At 38.2% G+C, this 12,409-nt stretch overlaps 1 protein-coding gene and 1 long non-coding RNA gene across 5 annotated transcripts in view; both read right to left on the reverse strand.

The window, feature by feature from the left end:
- The window catches only part of LOC131421487 (uncharacterized), a 30,668-nt gene extending 24,737 nt beyond the window's left edge, over positions 1 to 5,931 (reverse strand). For all 3 annotated transcript variants that reach the window (XR_009223871.1, XR_009223869.1, XR_009223870.1), the window contains exon 1: positions 5,324 to 5,931. This is a non-coding gene — a long non-coding RNA (uncharacterized LOC131421487). The remainder of the gene's footprint in view (positions 1 to 5,323) is intronic.
- The window catches only part of ATXN10 (ataxin 10), a 185,644-nt gene that overhangs the window by 25,731 nt on the left and 147,504 nt on the right, over positions 1 to 12,409 (reverse strand). The window contains exon 10 of one of the 2 annotated variants that reach the window (XM_058568147.1): positions 6,287 to 6,350. In XM_058568147.1, the coding sequence (XP_058424130.1) occupies positions 6,287 to 6,350 (64 nt within the window). Of the gene's footprint in view, positions 1 to 6,286; positions 6,351 to 12,409 lie in introns of those variants that run through there. The other variant, XR_009223868.1, reaches the window with a different exon arrangement.

Genomic DNA, 12,409 nt, shown 5'->3' on the forward strand with positions numbered 1-12,409 from the left:
TGTTAAGCAGGGTATTGGAGATCTAAGTCCGAGACTCAGAAGAGAGGTTTGTCTAGAGATTAAGTTTGAGAGCCACAGGTGAACAGATGAAATTTAAAGCCATGGGAATACGCATAACACAACTCCATCTCACTATCTCCATGGTTACCAGCCTGGCCAAAGCCACTGTCATCTCTTGCCTGGATGACTGCAACAGCCTCCCTACAGGATACCTTGTCATTCTATGGGCCCAGAGGAGTGTCTGGGGTATACAAGGTGTTCAATGAACAAAGGAATAAATGAGTGGGATTCCTTAGGGGGAAAATGTAGAGTGAGAAGAGAGCTCCTGAGCTCTGGTATGTCCATGAGTACTCCAACATTTAAAAGTTGTGTAGAAGAGGAAGCAACAAAGGAAACTGAGAAGTAGGAGCCAGAGACGTGAAGAAAACCAAGAGAAGGTACTATCATGAAAGCCAAGAAAAAGCAGTATGGTAAGGAGGAAGTGATTAATTCTGTTGAACTGAGGGTTTTTTTGTTTTGTTTTGTTTTTTCGGAGGAAGATTCACCCTCAGCTAACATCTGTTGCCAATCTTCCTCTTTTGGCTTGAGGAAGATTCACCCTGAGCAAACATCTGTACCAATTTTCCTCTATTTTGTATGTGGGTCGCCCCACAGCATGGCCGCCAACAAGTAGCGTAGGTCTGCGCCCGGAGAACTGAACCTGGGCTGCGCCAAACTTAACCACTAGGCCACAGGGTCAGCCCCCGAACTGAGTTTTAATATGATGAGAACTGCAAAGTGTCCATTGATTTTGGCAATACAGTGGTGACTGGTGACAACGGGCAAATAATGAAGCTTATGAACACTTTCATCTATCGACACTCCCTTTTGAAGCCCCACTGGATTTTTTAAAAAGGCACAAACCCACCAGAACAAAAAGAATTTCAGAAGCTAAAGGGAAGGCAGACAAGAAGCAAAAGACAGGGCTATGCCTTATGGCTGTATAAGGGGCTGTAGCAACTAAATCAGCAAACTCAAGAAAGTTGATCCTAAGCTAGCAATGAGAAAAACAAAGAAACAATTCAATTTGCCCTGCAGAATCCCCCAAAGCTCAGATGTTGGCGAGCCCATGTTATCTCTTTAATGGGAGGTAAAAGCGAAAATGAAAACAGAGGGTTGTCTGCAAATTTAAAAAGTGGTGGACTTCCCGTTCCCCTCCTCTACCTCATCAGAAGACTGGAAGCTTCATTAATTCAATGAAAAGGGTAAAATAGAGACGCCCTGGTATGGAGGATACCAGATACAGTTGAGGGTGCAGACACCACGCTAGGAATAAAGGAATTAATAGGAATTAAGTGAAAGCATACATATTAAAATGTTGGGATCCTGCAGCTATGCCAACACAATGCTGGTATCAGGGATATATTTTAAAAGAAACTCAATTACTTCCCCACCAATGAACCCACTTGAAAGGAAATTCTAAAAGAAGAACTTTAGGCAGAAAGAAAATAATCCCAGACAGACGAACAGAGATATAAGAAGGGGTGAAAGGCAGGAGAAATAGTAAATATCTGGACAGATCTAACTACCATTGACTTTATAGAACAACAACAATAATATTTTATGGGGTTTGAAAACTAGAATTAAAATATCCAACAATAAGAGCATATAAGTTGGGGGTTGCTAAATGGCCTGTGTTACCTGGGAAGGAGTAAAGGTTTGAGAAACATTAGACTCTTCTTGGGTAAGGATGCATGCTGTAATTTCCCAGGGAACTATTAACAGAATAGAAAAAAGAATAAAAAACTTTTAAACTAGAAAAAGACAAAAGTTGAATTATGCAATCAATCCAAAAGAAAGCAAGACGAGATAAAAATAAAATAAAATAAAAAAGGAAAGACAAATAACTAAATGCAATAGCTAAAAGGCAAAGCCTGTCAAACTAGATTAAGAAACAAACCAACTATATGCAGTTTATAAGAAACACCTCTGATACAGAAAGGTAGAAAACAAAAGTACTGAAAAAGTTATACCATGTAAATAGCAACCAAAAATGACCTAGAGTAGCTATATTAACATTAGGCAAAAAGCATTTTTAGAGATAAAGAGGGTCTCTTTATAATGATAACAGGGACATTTCTCAGGTATTATACACCTTCATCTAATAATATTGCCTCCAAACACAAAGAAGAAAATTTACATAACTAAAAGGAGAAATAGACAAATAACCATAGGCTATTTTAAAACATCTCTCTTGCAACCGAAGTGGACAAAAATATCAGTAAAAATATAAAACTTTTCCAAACTTGACCTAACGTATGTGTATAAAATACTGCACCCCAATCCTGGAGAAGAGACATGCTTTTCAAGCACACACAGAACATGTGCAAAAACTGACCATATACCGAGTCATAAAGCAAGTCTCATTAAAATGACAGAGAACATCAACTATGTGCTCTCTATTCATAATGCATTTATGCTAGAAATCAGTCTCCAAAAGATAACTAGAAAATTCCTATTTGTTTAGAAATTAAGAAATGTATTTCTAAATAATCCATAGGTCAAAAAAGAACCCATAATAGAAATTAGAAAACAACACTCTAAATGCATGGTAACAAAAATAATACATGACAAAATTAATGCAATGGACCTATAAAGAAACATAGAAAAGAATAAAAGCTGAAAATTAATAATCCTAAATAAATGGACAGATATACCATGTTCTTGGGTTGGAAGACTCAGTATTGATGAGATGTCAATTCTCATCAAATTGATTTTAGTCAATGCAATTTCAATGAATAACTGAACATGTGGGAATTTTAAATTGTTTTTGTTGGTGGTGACTTTGTGCGCACACGTGTGTGTAACTATGTGTGTGCACATGAGCACAGAGGCAAGAATGTGTAGAATTTGACAAGCTGGTTCTAAAACTTTTATGCAAAAATACAGATGACCAAAAATAGCCATAACATTCTCAAAAAAGAAGAGACGAGTTAGAAGGACTTATTTGACGGATATCAAGAAACATTACAAAGTAACAGTACTTTAAGACTGTGGTATTGGTGCAGGGATAGACAAAGAGATCAATGGAAAAGAAAACAAGAGTCCAAATACAGACCTACACAGACATGATAAAGGTGGCACTACAGTGGACAATACATGTTCTTCTCAATAACTGGACTGGGACAATTGTGTCCATATGGAAAAATATAGAAATAGACCCTTAACTCACACCATACACAAAAATCAACTCCAAATTAATTACAGTCCCAAATATATAAAAGGTAAAACTCTAAAGTATTCACAAGATAATATAGATTATCATCATGACCTGAAGGCAGGAAAATATTTCTTTAATAAGATACACACCCAAAAAACTAACCATAAAGGAAAAGTGATAAATCTGACTATAAGAACTTGTGTTGATCAAAAGAAACTACAAAGAGAATGACAAGACAAGTCACTGAATGGGAGAAAGAAAAGATTAGCAACACATGTAGCTGACAAAGAACTTCTATCTAGAATATATAAAGATCTATTACAAATGAATTATAAAAAGAGAACCCAACGAAAAAATGGGCAAAATGTTTGATCAAGCACATTTTACATTCACACACATACATAATCCAAATGGCAAATCAACCTTTTAGAAGATGCTCGGCCTTGTCAGTCATGCAGGCAATATTAAATGGGATCTGTGGTCTTAACTACAGTGGAAGCATGAGGGAGGGAGGAAAGGAGGTGGTACAAAGAGCTAAATCCTCATACCATAAAGTAAATAGATAACATCAAAATTTTATATATCAAGAAACAGCAGCAAAGCTTATTATTTAGATATACAAAAGCAACTACTAGAAGAAAGAGCTACGAAAAGTGAACTCAAAAGTGCAGAGGGTGAAGACAGATCTCATCCCCCTACTCAACACTTTCCGGCTTTTAAAAAAAGCCAATGTAGATGTATTATTTTGATGAATAAAAAATATAGGAAAGGAAAAAACATAAAAATGGGGGGAAAAAAGAGTGAATGAGAGGTGAGGAGGCAAGGTCAGGTTAATTAGATAATTCTTCAGAAAAACTGCCTGTGAGCAGGAGCAGAGAAACAGCATGAAAGAGCACAGTGTGGTTTTATTTTGTAATCTGTATTATGCCCCTCTGCTCTGGCTACTCAGAACACCGGGTTTTAATTTATGGCTCACATTAAAAATTGAATCCCTAGGCTATAATGCTTCTCCATTTCTGAAGATTCACCCGTCATTTTCACTATGCTCTGATATTTTACTATGTATCTCATATCTTATTATGCATATTTTATATGCCTTTAAAATCTAATAGGCCTTAATAAATAAAACTCCAAAGAATTACTGAATACACATAACACTAAACATGTAATATTTTATCTTTTCTTGACAATTTAGAGGAGATTCTGGGATCTTGCAATGCTTCATTAATTATCTTTATAAAAACCAGTTATCTTTACAGATTATCCACATAAATATTTTCAGTTTACACTTCTGAGTAATTTCTCCGTTACCAGAACACATCACTGTGGCTTCTCTGCACGTGTCTGTCCCCCGTGACCCGTCAGCAGGCAGTACAGGAAAGTGGCTGGGAGTCAGGCACGCACCCAGTTCACATTCTGGGTCTGACTTTTAGGACACGTCACTGAGACCCACTCAGTTTACTTCCTCAGCTACCAAACGGGGATGTGTGCTAACAGTGTCTGCTTCATGGTGCCGTTAGGGTTAACTAAGGTCATGCACGTGAACACACAGTAAGGACCCGATAAGTGGTTCCTAAGAGAAGAAGTGAATGAGCAAGTAAACACCTGGCACGGAAGGTGCCACAGCACAAGACTCAGTGAGCATGAACCACACGCGGCACATCTGCGGAGCTGTGCCGTGCTGTGTTGCAATACTCTTCTAATTTTTCGGTCTTTGCTAAAAGCCAAAGACTAGTGATAAAAGCCTTTTTTCACTAGAACATCAATCGAGGGAATATAAAAGTAAAACTGTGGGTGAATTTCTTTTTTCATAATAAATCATCTTTTTCATCAGGAAATGTGAGATCTGCAATTGCCCCTAAACGTCCTTTTACTGCTTTCCTGTGACAGAAAGCTTTCTTCTTTTTTTTGGGGGGGGCTAAAAAATTTCAAAACTCTCTATGTAACGAACACAGCCTATAGTGCTTGATTATAATGCGATGCAGCAAATCAACTTTGCTTCACCTTGAAGAGGAGTCTTCCGAGGCTGTCTGTCTTTCAACTGACTGAGATTTTCTTCTATCGCTAATTAGACAAATGATAGTCTCTTTAGCACAAATAATAAGCATTTCTCCATCTACTTACTTTGAAACACACGATTTTCATCAGCTCCTTTTCTCTTCTTGACAGAAACCACAGTGAGGGGAATTTTATTTTTAAAATGCCCCTCCTCCTCTGTCTCCTCCGTCCTAGGCTGGGCTCTTCACTGTCTCCCATGGGATTACACTCCCAAAGTCCTTATTCACACCGCCACACATGCAGTTAGCACATGGCCAGGCAGCAGCCAGGGCAAGGGACTGCGCTGAGTTTGGCTCTCACCAGGGAAGTTCTTGAAATTAAATAGATTATCTCTCAAACCTCAATAGGCTGTATCCGATCCCTGGTTACTCATCACTGTACTAGATCAGTTTCCTACAGTGCAACTACTGGGTAAAGTAGTAAGGGTAAATAAGTTCCCTGCAGAACACCCTCTGGCAAGGGTGGTCAACCCAGGTAAGGGCCAGAGCCAGAGCCCCCAACTTCAGTAACAGAGAGTCACATGATAGAACCCATCAAAAACGAGAATTTGGTGCCACTGAAATGTTTCTCCCTACTCCTGGGGGCTCAGAGTACTCCTCGTGCTTCTATGTCGCTAAACAATTGTTAAACATGGTTCTTCCTGGGGACTGGATACTTAGAATCGCTATAGCAAAAAACTAAAATTTTTTACATTTACTCCAAGGAACACACACAGTTTGGAAAAGTGACATTGGTGACGTGCAGCACACACAGGGGCCATGGATGAGCTGTCTCTGCCCCAGAGTTTTAAAGCACTTTTTAGTAGAAAGCTGGTTTAGAGTGTCCTATTCACCTTGAAAACTCTAGCTCACTACACTGCATAGGCTGCAGGAGTGATGGTCCAGCACCCTAACTGTGAGAAAGTGTTCTTAGGAACAAGCAAACAAGAATGCCAGCCAGCTCTGTAGGGAATGAACACCAGGAAAGGGACTAGTTATGCTAAGGCCCCTGATTGTGAACTAATGCTCAGTGATTCACATGCAAGGATACAGGGGTTACTGTCATCGATGCTGCAGCTGTCCAGGATCAGTGGAATGCCATCCAGCTCATTTACCTAGAGAGAACAGAGAAGACAAATTTATACACTGAAAACAGCCCGGGTAGGGTCAGTTATTACAGATGACTCGTTTCTCCTCTTTTATTTCTGTAATCACTGCTATAATATTGTCTGTGCAACTTATATCAACCCAGAAATATTTAAAAATTGCCATATAAACAACAAGTGATACATTATTTTGCTTTTCACCCTTCCTCAAAAATGTTGGGGAAATTGGGTAGCCATATAAAAAAGGGTAAAAGTGGATCTCTTCCTAACACTGCTCACCAGGATAAACTCCAAATGGATCTGAGTTTATTATAGTTTACTAGTACTACTAAGTGAATTCTTTTTATAAGCTAGGAGTAGGAAAAGCCTTTCTGTCTATGATTCAAAGTCCAAAAGCAACAGGGAAAAGGTTCTAAAATTTGACATATTTTAAAAAGGCAAATGAAAACTGGTAAAAATATTTGTAAGCTATCACAGGCAAAGGGTTAATATTTTAATATATAAAGAACCAGTAAAAATTGAGAAAAGACCAACAATCCAATAGAAAAACGAAGGAAATACATGAACAGAAATGGGACAGAAAAAAAAGAAATCAGATGGACTGTAGAGATAGCAGAATATGCTCAATCTTGTTCATAATAAGAGAAAGGCAAATTATTATTACCCTGAGATACCACTTCTCACCTGTCAGAATGGCAAATAACCAAGTTTGACAACATATGCTAGCAGCGCCCTCATACACTGCTAGTGAATGGTAAATGGTACAACCCTTGTGGAGAGGAACTGGGCAGTATGTAGCAAAATCACATGTGTCATTTACCCTTTGACCAACTACTCCCATTTCTAGGACTGTAGATCAAAAATACACTGTCACATGAAATGGTGTTTGCACAAGGTTATTCATTGCAGGACAGTTTATATTTTTATAACAGTTTTATGGAGATATAATTTACATACCAAAAAACTCTTTTAAAGTATACAATTCAGTGGATTTTAGTATATTCCCAAAGTTGTGTAACCATCACCACTACCTAATTTTAGAACATTTTCATCACCCAAAAAGAAACTCTATACCCATCAGTAGTCACTCCTCATTTCTTTCTCTCTCCAGCCGTTAGCAATTTCTAGTCTACTTTCTTTATCTATGGATTTGCCTATTCTGGACATTTCATACAAATGGAATCATTCAATATGTGCCCTTTTGTGACTGGCTTCTTTCACTGACCATTATGTTTTCAAGGTTCACCCATGTTGAAACGTGTGTCAGCACTTCATTCCTTTTTATGGCTGAATAATACTCCACTGTCTGGATAGACCACATTTTATTTATCCATATATCTGTTGACAGACATTTGAGTTGTTTTAACCTTTTGGCTATTATGATAATGCTATTACAATCATTTGTGTACATGTTTTTGAGTGATCTATGTATTCAATTCTCTTGGCTACATACCTAGAAGTGGAATTGCTTAGCCGTATGGTAACTCTGTATTTAATACTTTGAGGAACTGCCAGACTTCTTCTCAAAGTGGCTGCACCATTTACATACCACCAGCAATGTATGAGGGTTCCAATTTCTTCACATCCTCGTCAACACTTATTACTGTCTTTTATTTTAGCCATCCTAGTGGGTATGAAGTGGTATGTCATTGTGGTTTTGATTTGCATTTCTCTGATGACTAACGATGTTGAGTGCAGTACAATTTATAACAGAGATCCTGGAAACAACTCAAATGTCCACCAACACAGGCTGGTCAAATAAACTATGGCACAAATACAAAGACTTCAATGTAGATGTGAAAATGAATGGAGAAGATCGCTCTTGTTCTGCTATGGAGGGATCATCAGGATATAATGGTAAATGAAAAATGCAAAGTGCAGAACAGGCTCATATGTGAACATTTTGTGTAATAAAGGAGAAATATATATTTTTTCTTATATTTCCAAAAAGAAACAATGAAAGGTTAAATAAAAAACTAATGGTTATCCACAGGGCAAACAAGAGAACGAGGCAGAAGAGACTGGAATGGAGGCTAGAGGTCTGTGAATGTACCTGGTTGTACAATTCTGACTTTGGAATCCTGCATATATTTTACGTAATTTTTTAAAATTAAATTTATAATGGATGTTACCTAGACTTATTGCAGTGATTATTTCACAATATATATAAATAGAGTCATTACGTTATACACCTGAAACTAACATAATGTTATATGTCAATTATATCTCAAAAAATTAAATTTATAAAGTTATAAAAACAGAAACAAATTAATCTGATGACATGTAAAACAAAGAAAAAATATTTCACAGAATTAAAGGAGTATTTTGACTTTATATCCAAAGCTCATAGAGAACTGCATAGAAATCTTAAAACTGCATTCAATTGTCTCAGCATAATAATATTGGTATTGTTATTTTGAACTGTTATTTATATATTTAGTCTAAAACAAATGGGAATTACTATCTTTAGGAACCAAGATTTTCAGCATAAAAAAGTATCATATCAAAGAAGTTAATTTTACATTTAAATTAGAAATATTAGCATAAATTCATAATGTAATTTTCTCTTTCTAAAAAATATTTATTTCCTAGCTGTTCACTGAAAAGGCCTAGAAGACAAGCCAGTAGCAATGAGCATTCCCAGTGCGAGATGAACTATTCTAAATACCATGTTCCACTGAAAGAAAACAGATGTCCAATAGACTGATGCACAGACTTGCTGATGAATCACTATTACTGATCATTCTCAGCTTCACAAAGGCAGGGAAGAAAATAAATCTAATTTCTATAATTTTTTCTAGGCATGGGAGGTAGAGTGGGAAATGAACTACTATTTAATAGACATCTAGCATATATTAGACAATGATAGAGACTTTAATGATTTCATTTAATTCTGACAATGCCAGGCGAAGTATTACTGGTTCCCTTTTATAGACAAAGGAAGTAAGGCTCCCTATGGTCACTAACTCATAGGTGCTATTCACAGTGAGGTCTGGAGACCACTGTCAGTCTGCAAGAACAGACAGCAAGAGGGAAAAGTAAGAAACTGTGCTAGCAATTTAGCACAGTTACGCTATGCCTACTGAATCTTATAATAAAATTTAGGCTTGAAGTTTCTGTCTTTTTAAAATTTTTATTTTTCTAGTAATTCATTTATATTATATTTTATAAACATGTTGGTTCAGGATGGTTTAGAGGAAAGATAACTGGTTCTTCAGCAGAGACAGTTTGAGAAGCACTGGCATGGAGGGTTAGACCACTATAGAGGGTTGGACCTGGAAGGGATCATGTGTTTGAGAAGCACAGGGGGAAATTTTACAGCCAAATTGGTAGAGGCCTCACCTGAGATTGTACTCAGAGCTTCCCAATGCAACCCTCACAGCCCACCTCTCTTCTGATAAACTGCCATGCATCTACCAGCAGGATGGGGTGCTAACAACGAAGTCTCCATATGGGAAAGGAGAGCTGCTGCCACACGCATTTGCCTCGGGGTGAAGAGGAGAGATCCAGAAAAGGAGCAGAAAAGGAGCAAGGGCCTGGTGACTGGCACAGACAGGAAGGAATGTCAACTGATCTTCACCAGCTCTTTGCCAATATGTAATTGAAGCTCTTCTGGAACGTGGATGTGTCTCCATGCCAGAATGAGCATGGTGTTCCCGTTCATGGTTTGGGATATAGCATGGAACTCACAGGGAGGGCCTCCTTGAAGAAGTGACATTTAGCTGCAGATGAGATGAACGAACAGGAATTAAATGGACAAATAAAGGGGACTGTGAAGAATCTTTCGGGCAGGGGGAAGAGCATGTGCAAAAGCTGGGAGATCAGAAGGGACATGTAGGAATTGGGAGGCCACGTAATGCAGTGATTAAGAGTGAGTACTGTGGAGCCAGCCTGCTGGGTCAAAGCCTGGTTCTACAGCACTTCTGAGTTGTGTGGCTTTGGGCAGGTCATTTAACCTCTAAGACTTAAGTTTTCTCACCCGTAAAATGGGGATGATTGGGCCTACTTCAAAGGATGATTGTGAGAATGGAGTAGATTACTACGTATGGCCAGCAGAGAGTAAATGCTAAACAAAGGGCGGCAGGAGTGATGGCAATAGTTGGTAATATTCGTGCTGTTAACTGGAGGAAGTTCAGTTGGCTGGAGCAAGGAGTTCAACAGTAGCTCCTGAAGGCACGAGGGAACTGGAGGGTAACCTTCACATAGTCGAGTTTGCAATCCTACTCTGAATTAGGCAAAATTGTAAATTTATTTTCAAAAACAATTGTTTTTTTGGTGAGAAATAACAGTATTCAGGATCTATTATGCAACATAAGAAAAATATCTCATTTTTCTCGGGGGGGAAGTAGAATTCTCAGATATGCTAAATGGGTAAGATTTGCTTTGAAGTAAATGAAATCTCATACTAAAAATTGAAATTTAAGCAGGAAATAAGGGTGAATTAAAGAGTTCTTGAAAATCATGGTTACACTAGAGTCATGGCTGAATTGAGGGTATGCTTTCCTAGATAAATATTTCTCATTCATGCTGCTGCATTATGAAATGATACAAGATAAATTCTTATAGGAATTCATAAAATGTTTATACATAAATGAGCTATTCTAGACAAGGATGACAGTGGCATTATGACAAATACATAATTATACACTTAAGAATGAACACAGGTTAAGGTCACTAGGAAAAGAATATGTGGATGCAACCCCTTCAGGAGGAGTGACTGGCAGTACAATTGTGTTTTCACCAAGCTCAAGTTTACTGCTGCAGCCACATGTGCTGAGCTCATGTCTTGGGGCAGGGGAGAACAATTAGGAAATTAACAAGTTTTCCTCTGTTCGCACTTCATAAAACAAGGAAGTTGTTTGTTTTCTTACCTAACATGTTGGGAATTGATTCCAGACCCATAAAAAATGAGTCACAAGTTGTAGTCCATATCAAGGAGCCAAGCTCAGTCAACGCTTTCATGAGGTAGCACATCTTAACAAGACAGTACGTCTGGCTTAAACAAACTAACATTTGGCCTCGGGAAATAAAGTGTAAGCAGAAGGACAACTAATTGATATGCTAATTATTCTCTCCCACTTTAGCCAATAATCTCAGAGAATGCACTCTGCAAAGTGTGCAGGCCCAACTCTAATACCATCTAAGCTCCTTTGGGAAAATATATTAGGTTGACAGAAAACAGAGCCTCAATTATTCTGGCTGCTCTCACACTGAATGGTAAATACAAAAATCCAAAAACCTGAAGAAAGGCAAGAGTACAATATCAACATAGGGCTGAATCTCCTATTTAAATATATAGAGAATCAAGAGGCTGGCCCGGTGGCACAAGCGGTTAAGTGCGCGTGCTCCGCTTCGGCGGCCCAGGGTTCACCGGTTCGGATCCCGGGCACGCACCAACGCACCGCTTGTTAAGCCATGCTGTGGCAGCGTCCCATATAAAGTGGAGGAAGATGGGCACAGATGTTAGCCCAGGGCCAGTCTTCCTCAGCAAAAAAAAAAGGAGGATTGGCATTGGTTGTTAGCTCAGGGCTGGTTCTCCTCACAAAAAATGAATAAATAAATAGAGAATCAAGCCTAACTTACACTTGGTAAAAATGTGTTCATAACATAGCCCCTCGAAACAAATGCACACACACACAAACAAAAAGATCAAGAGTCCTCAAGCTGAAGTGAATCAATGACCAACATGGGTGTGGCAATGCTCAAATAAGGTTTCTATCTAGGGATGAAGCCATCCGCAGGCATGCTAACGGCCAACTCAGAAGGACCACAGCCCAGAGGCGGATGCTGGATGAAATGGACTATCTCCTTTTTGTTTTTGTTTTTGTTTTTATTTTATTTTATTTTATTTTATTTTTTGTTTATTGCAGTAACATTGGTTTATAACATTGTAAAAATTTCAGGTGTACATCATTGTACTTCTATTTCTGCATAGATTACATCATGTTCACCACCAAAATACTAATTACCTAAGTGCCCATCAAGGGATGAATGGATAAAGAAGATATGAAATGGGCTATCTTCTATGAGATGTGGATGCATCTGCCCACGGGATGAGGCTCAATTAC

Source organism: Diceros bicornis, chromosome 25 (genome assembly GCF_020826845.1).
Source record: "Diceros bicornis minor isolate mBicDic1 chromosome 25, mDicBic1.mat.cur, whole genome shotgun sequence".
Classification (NCBI taxonomy): Eukaryota; Metazoa; Chordata; class Mammalia; order Perissodactyla; family Rhinocerotidae; genus Diceros; species Diceros bicornis.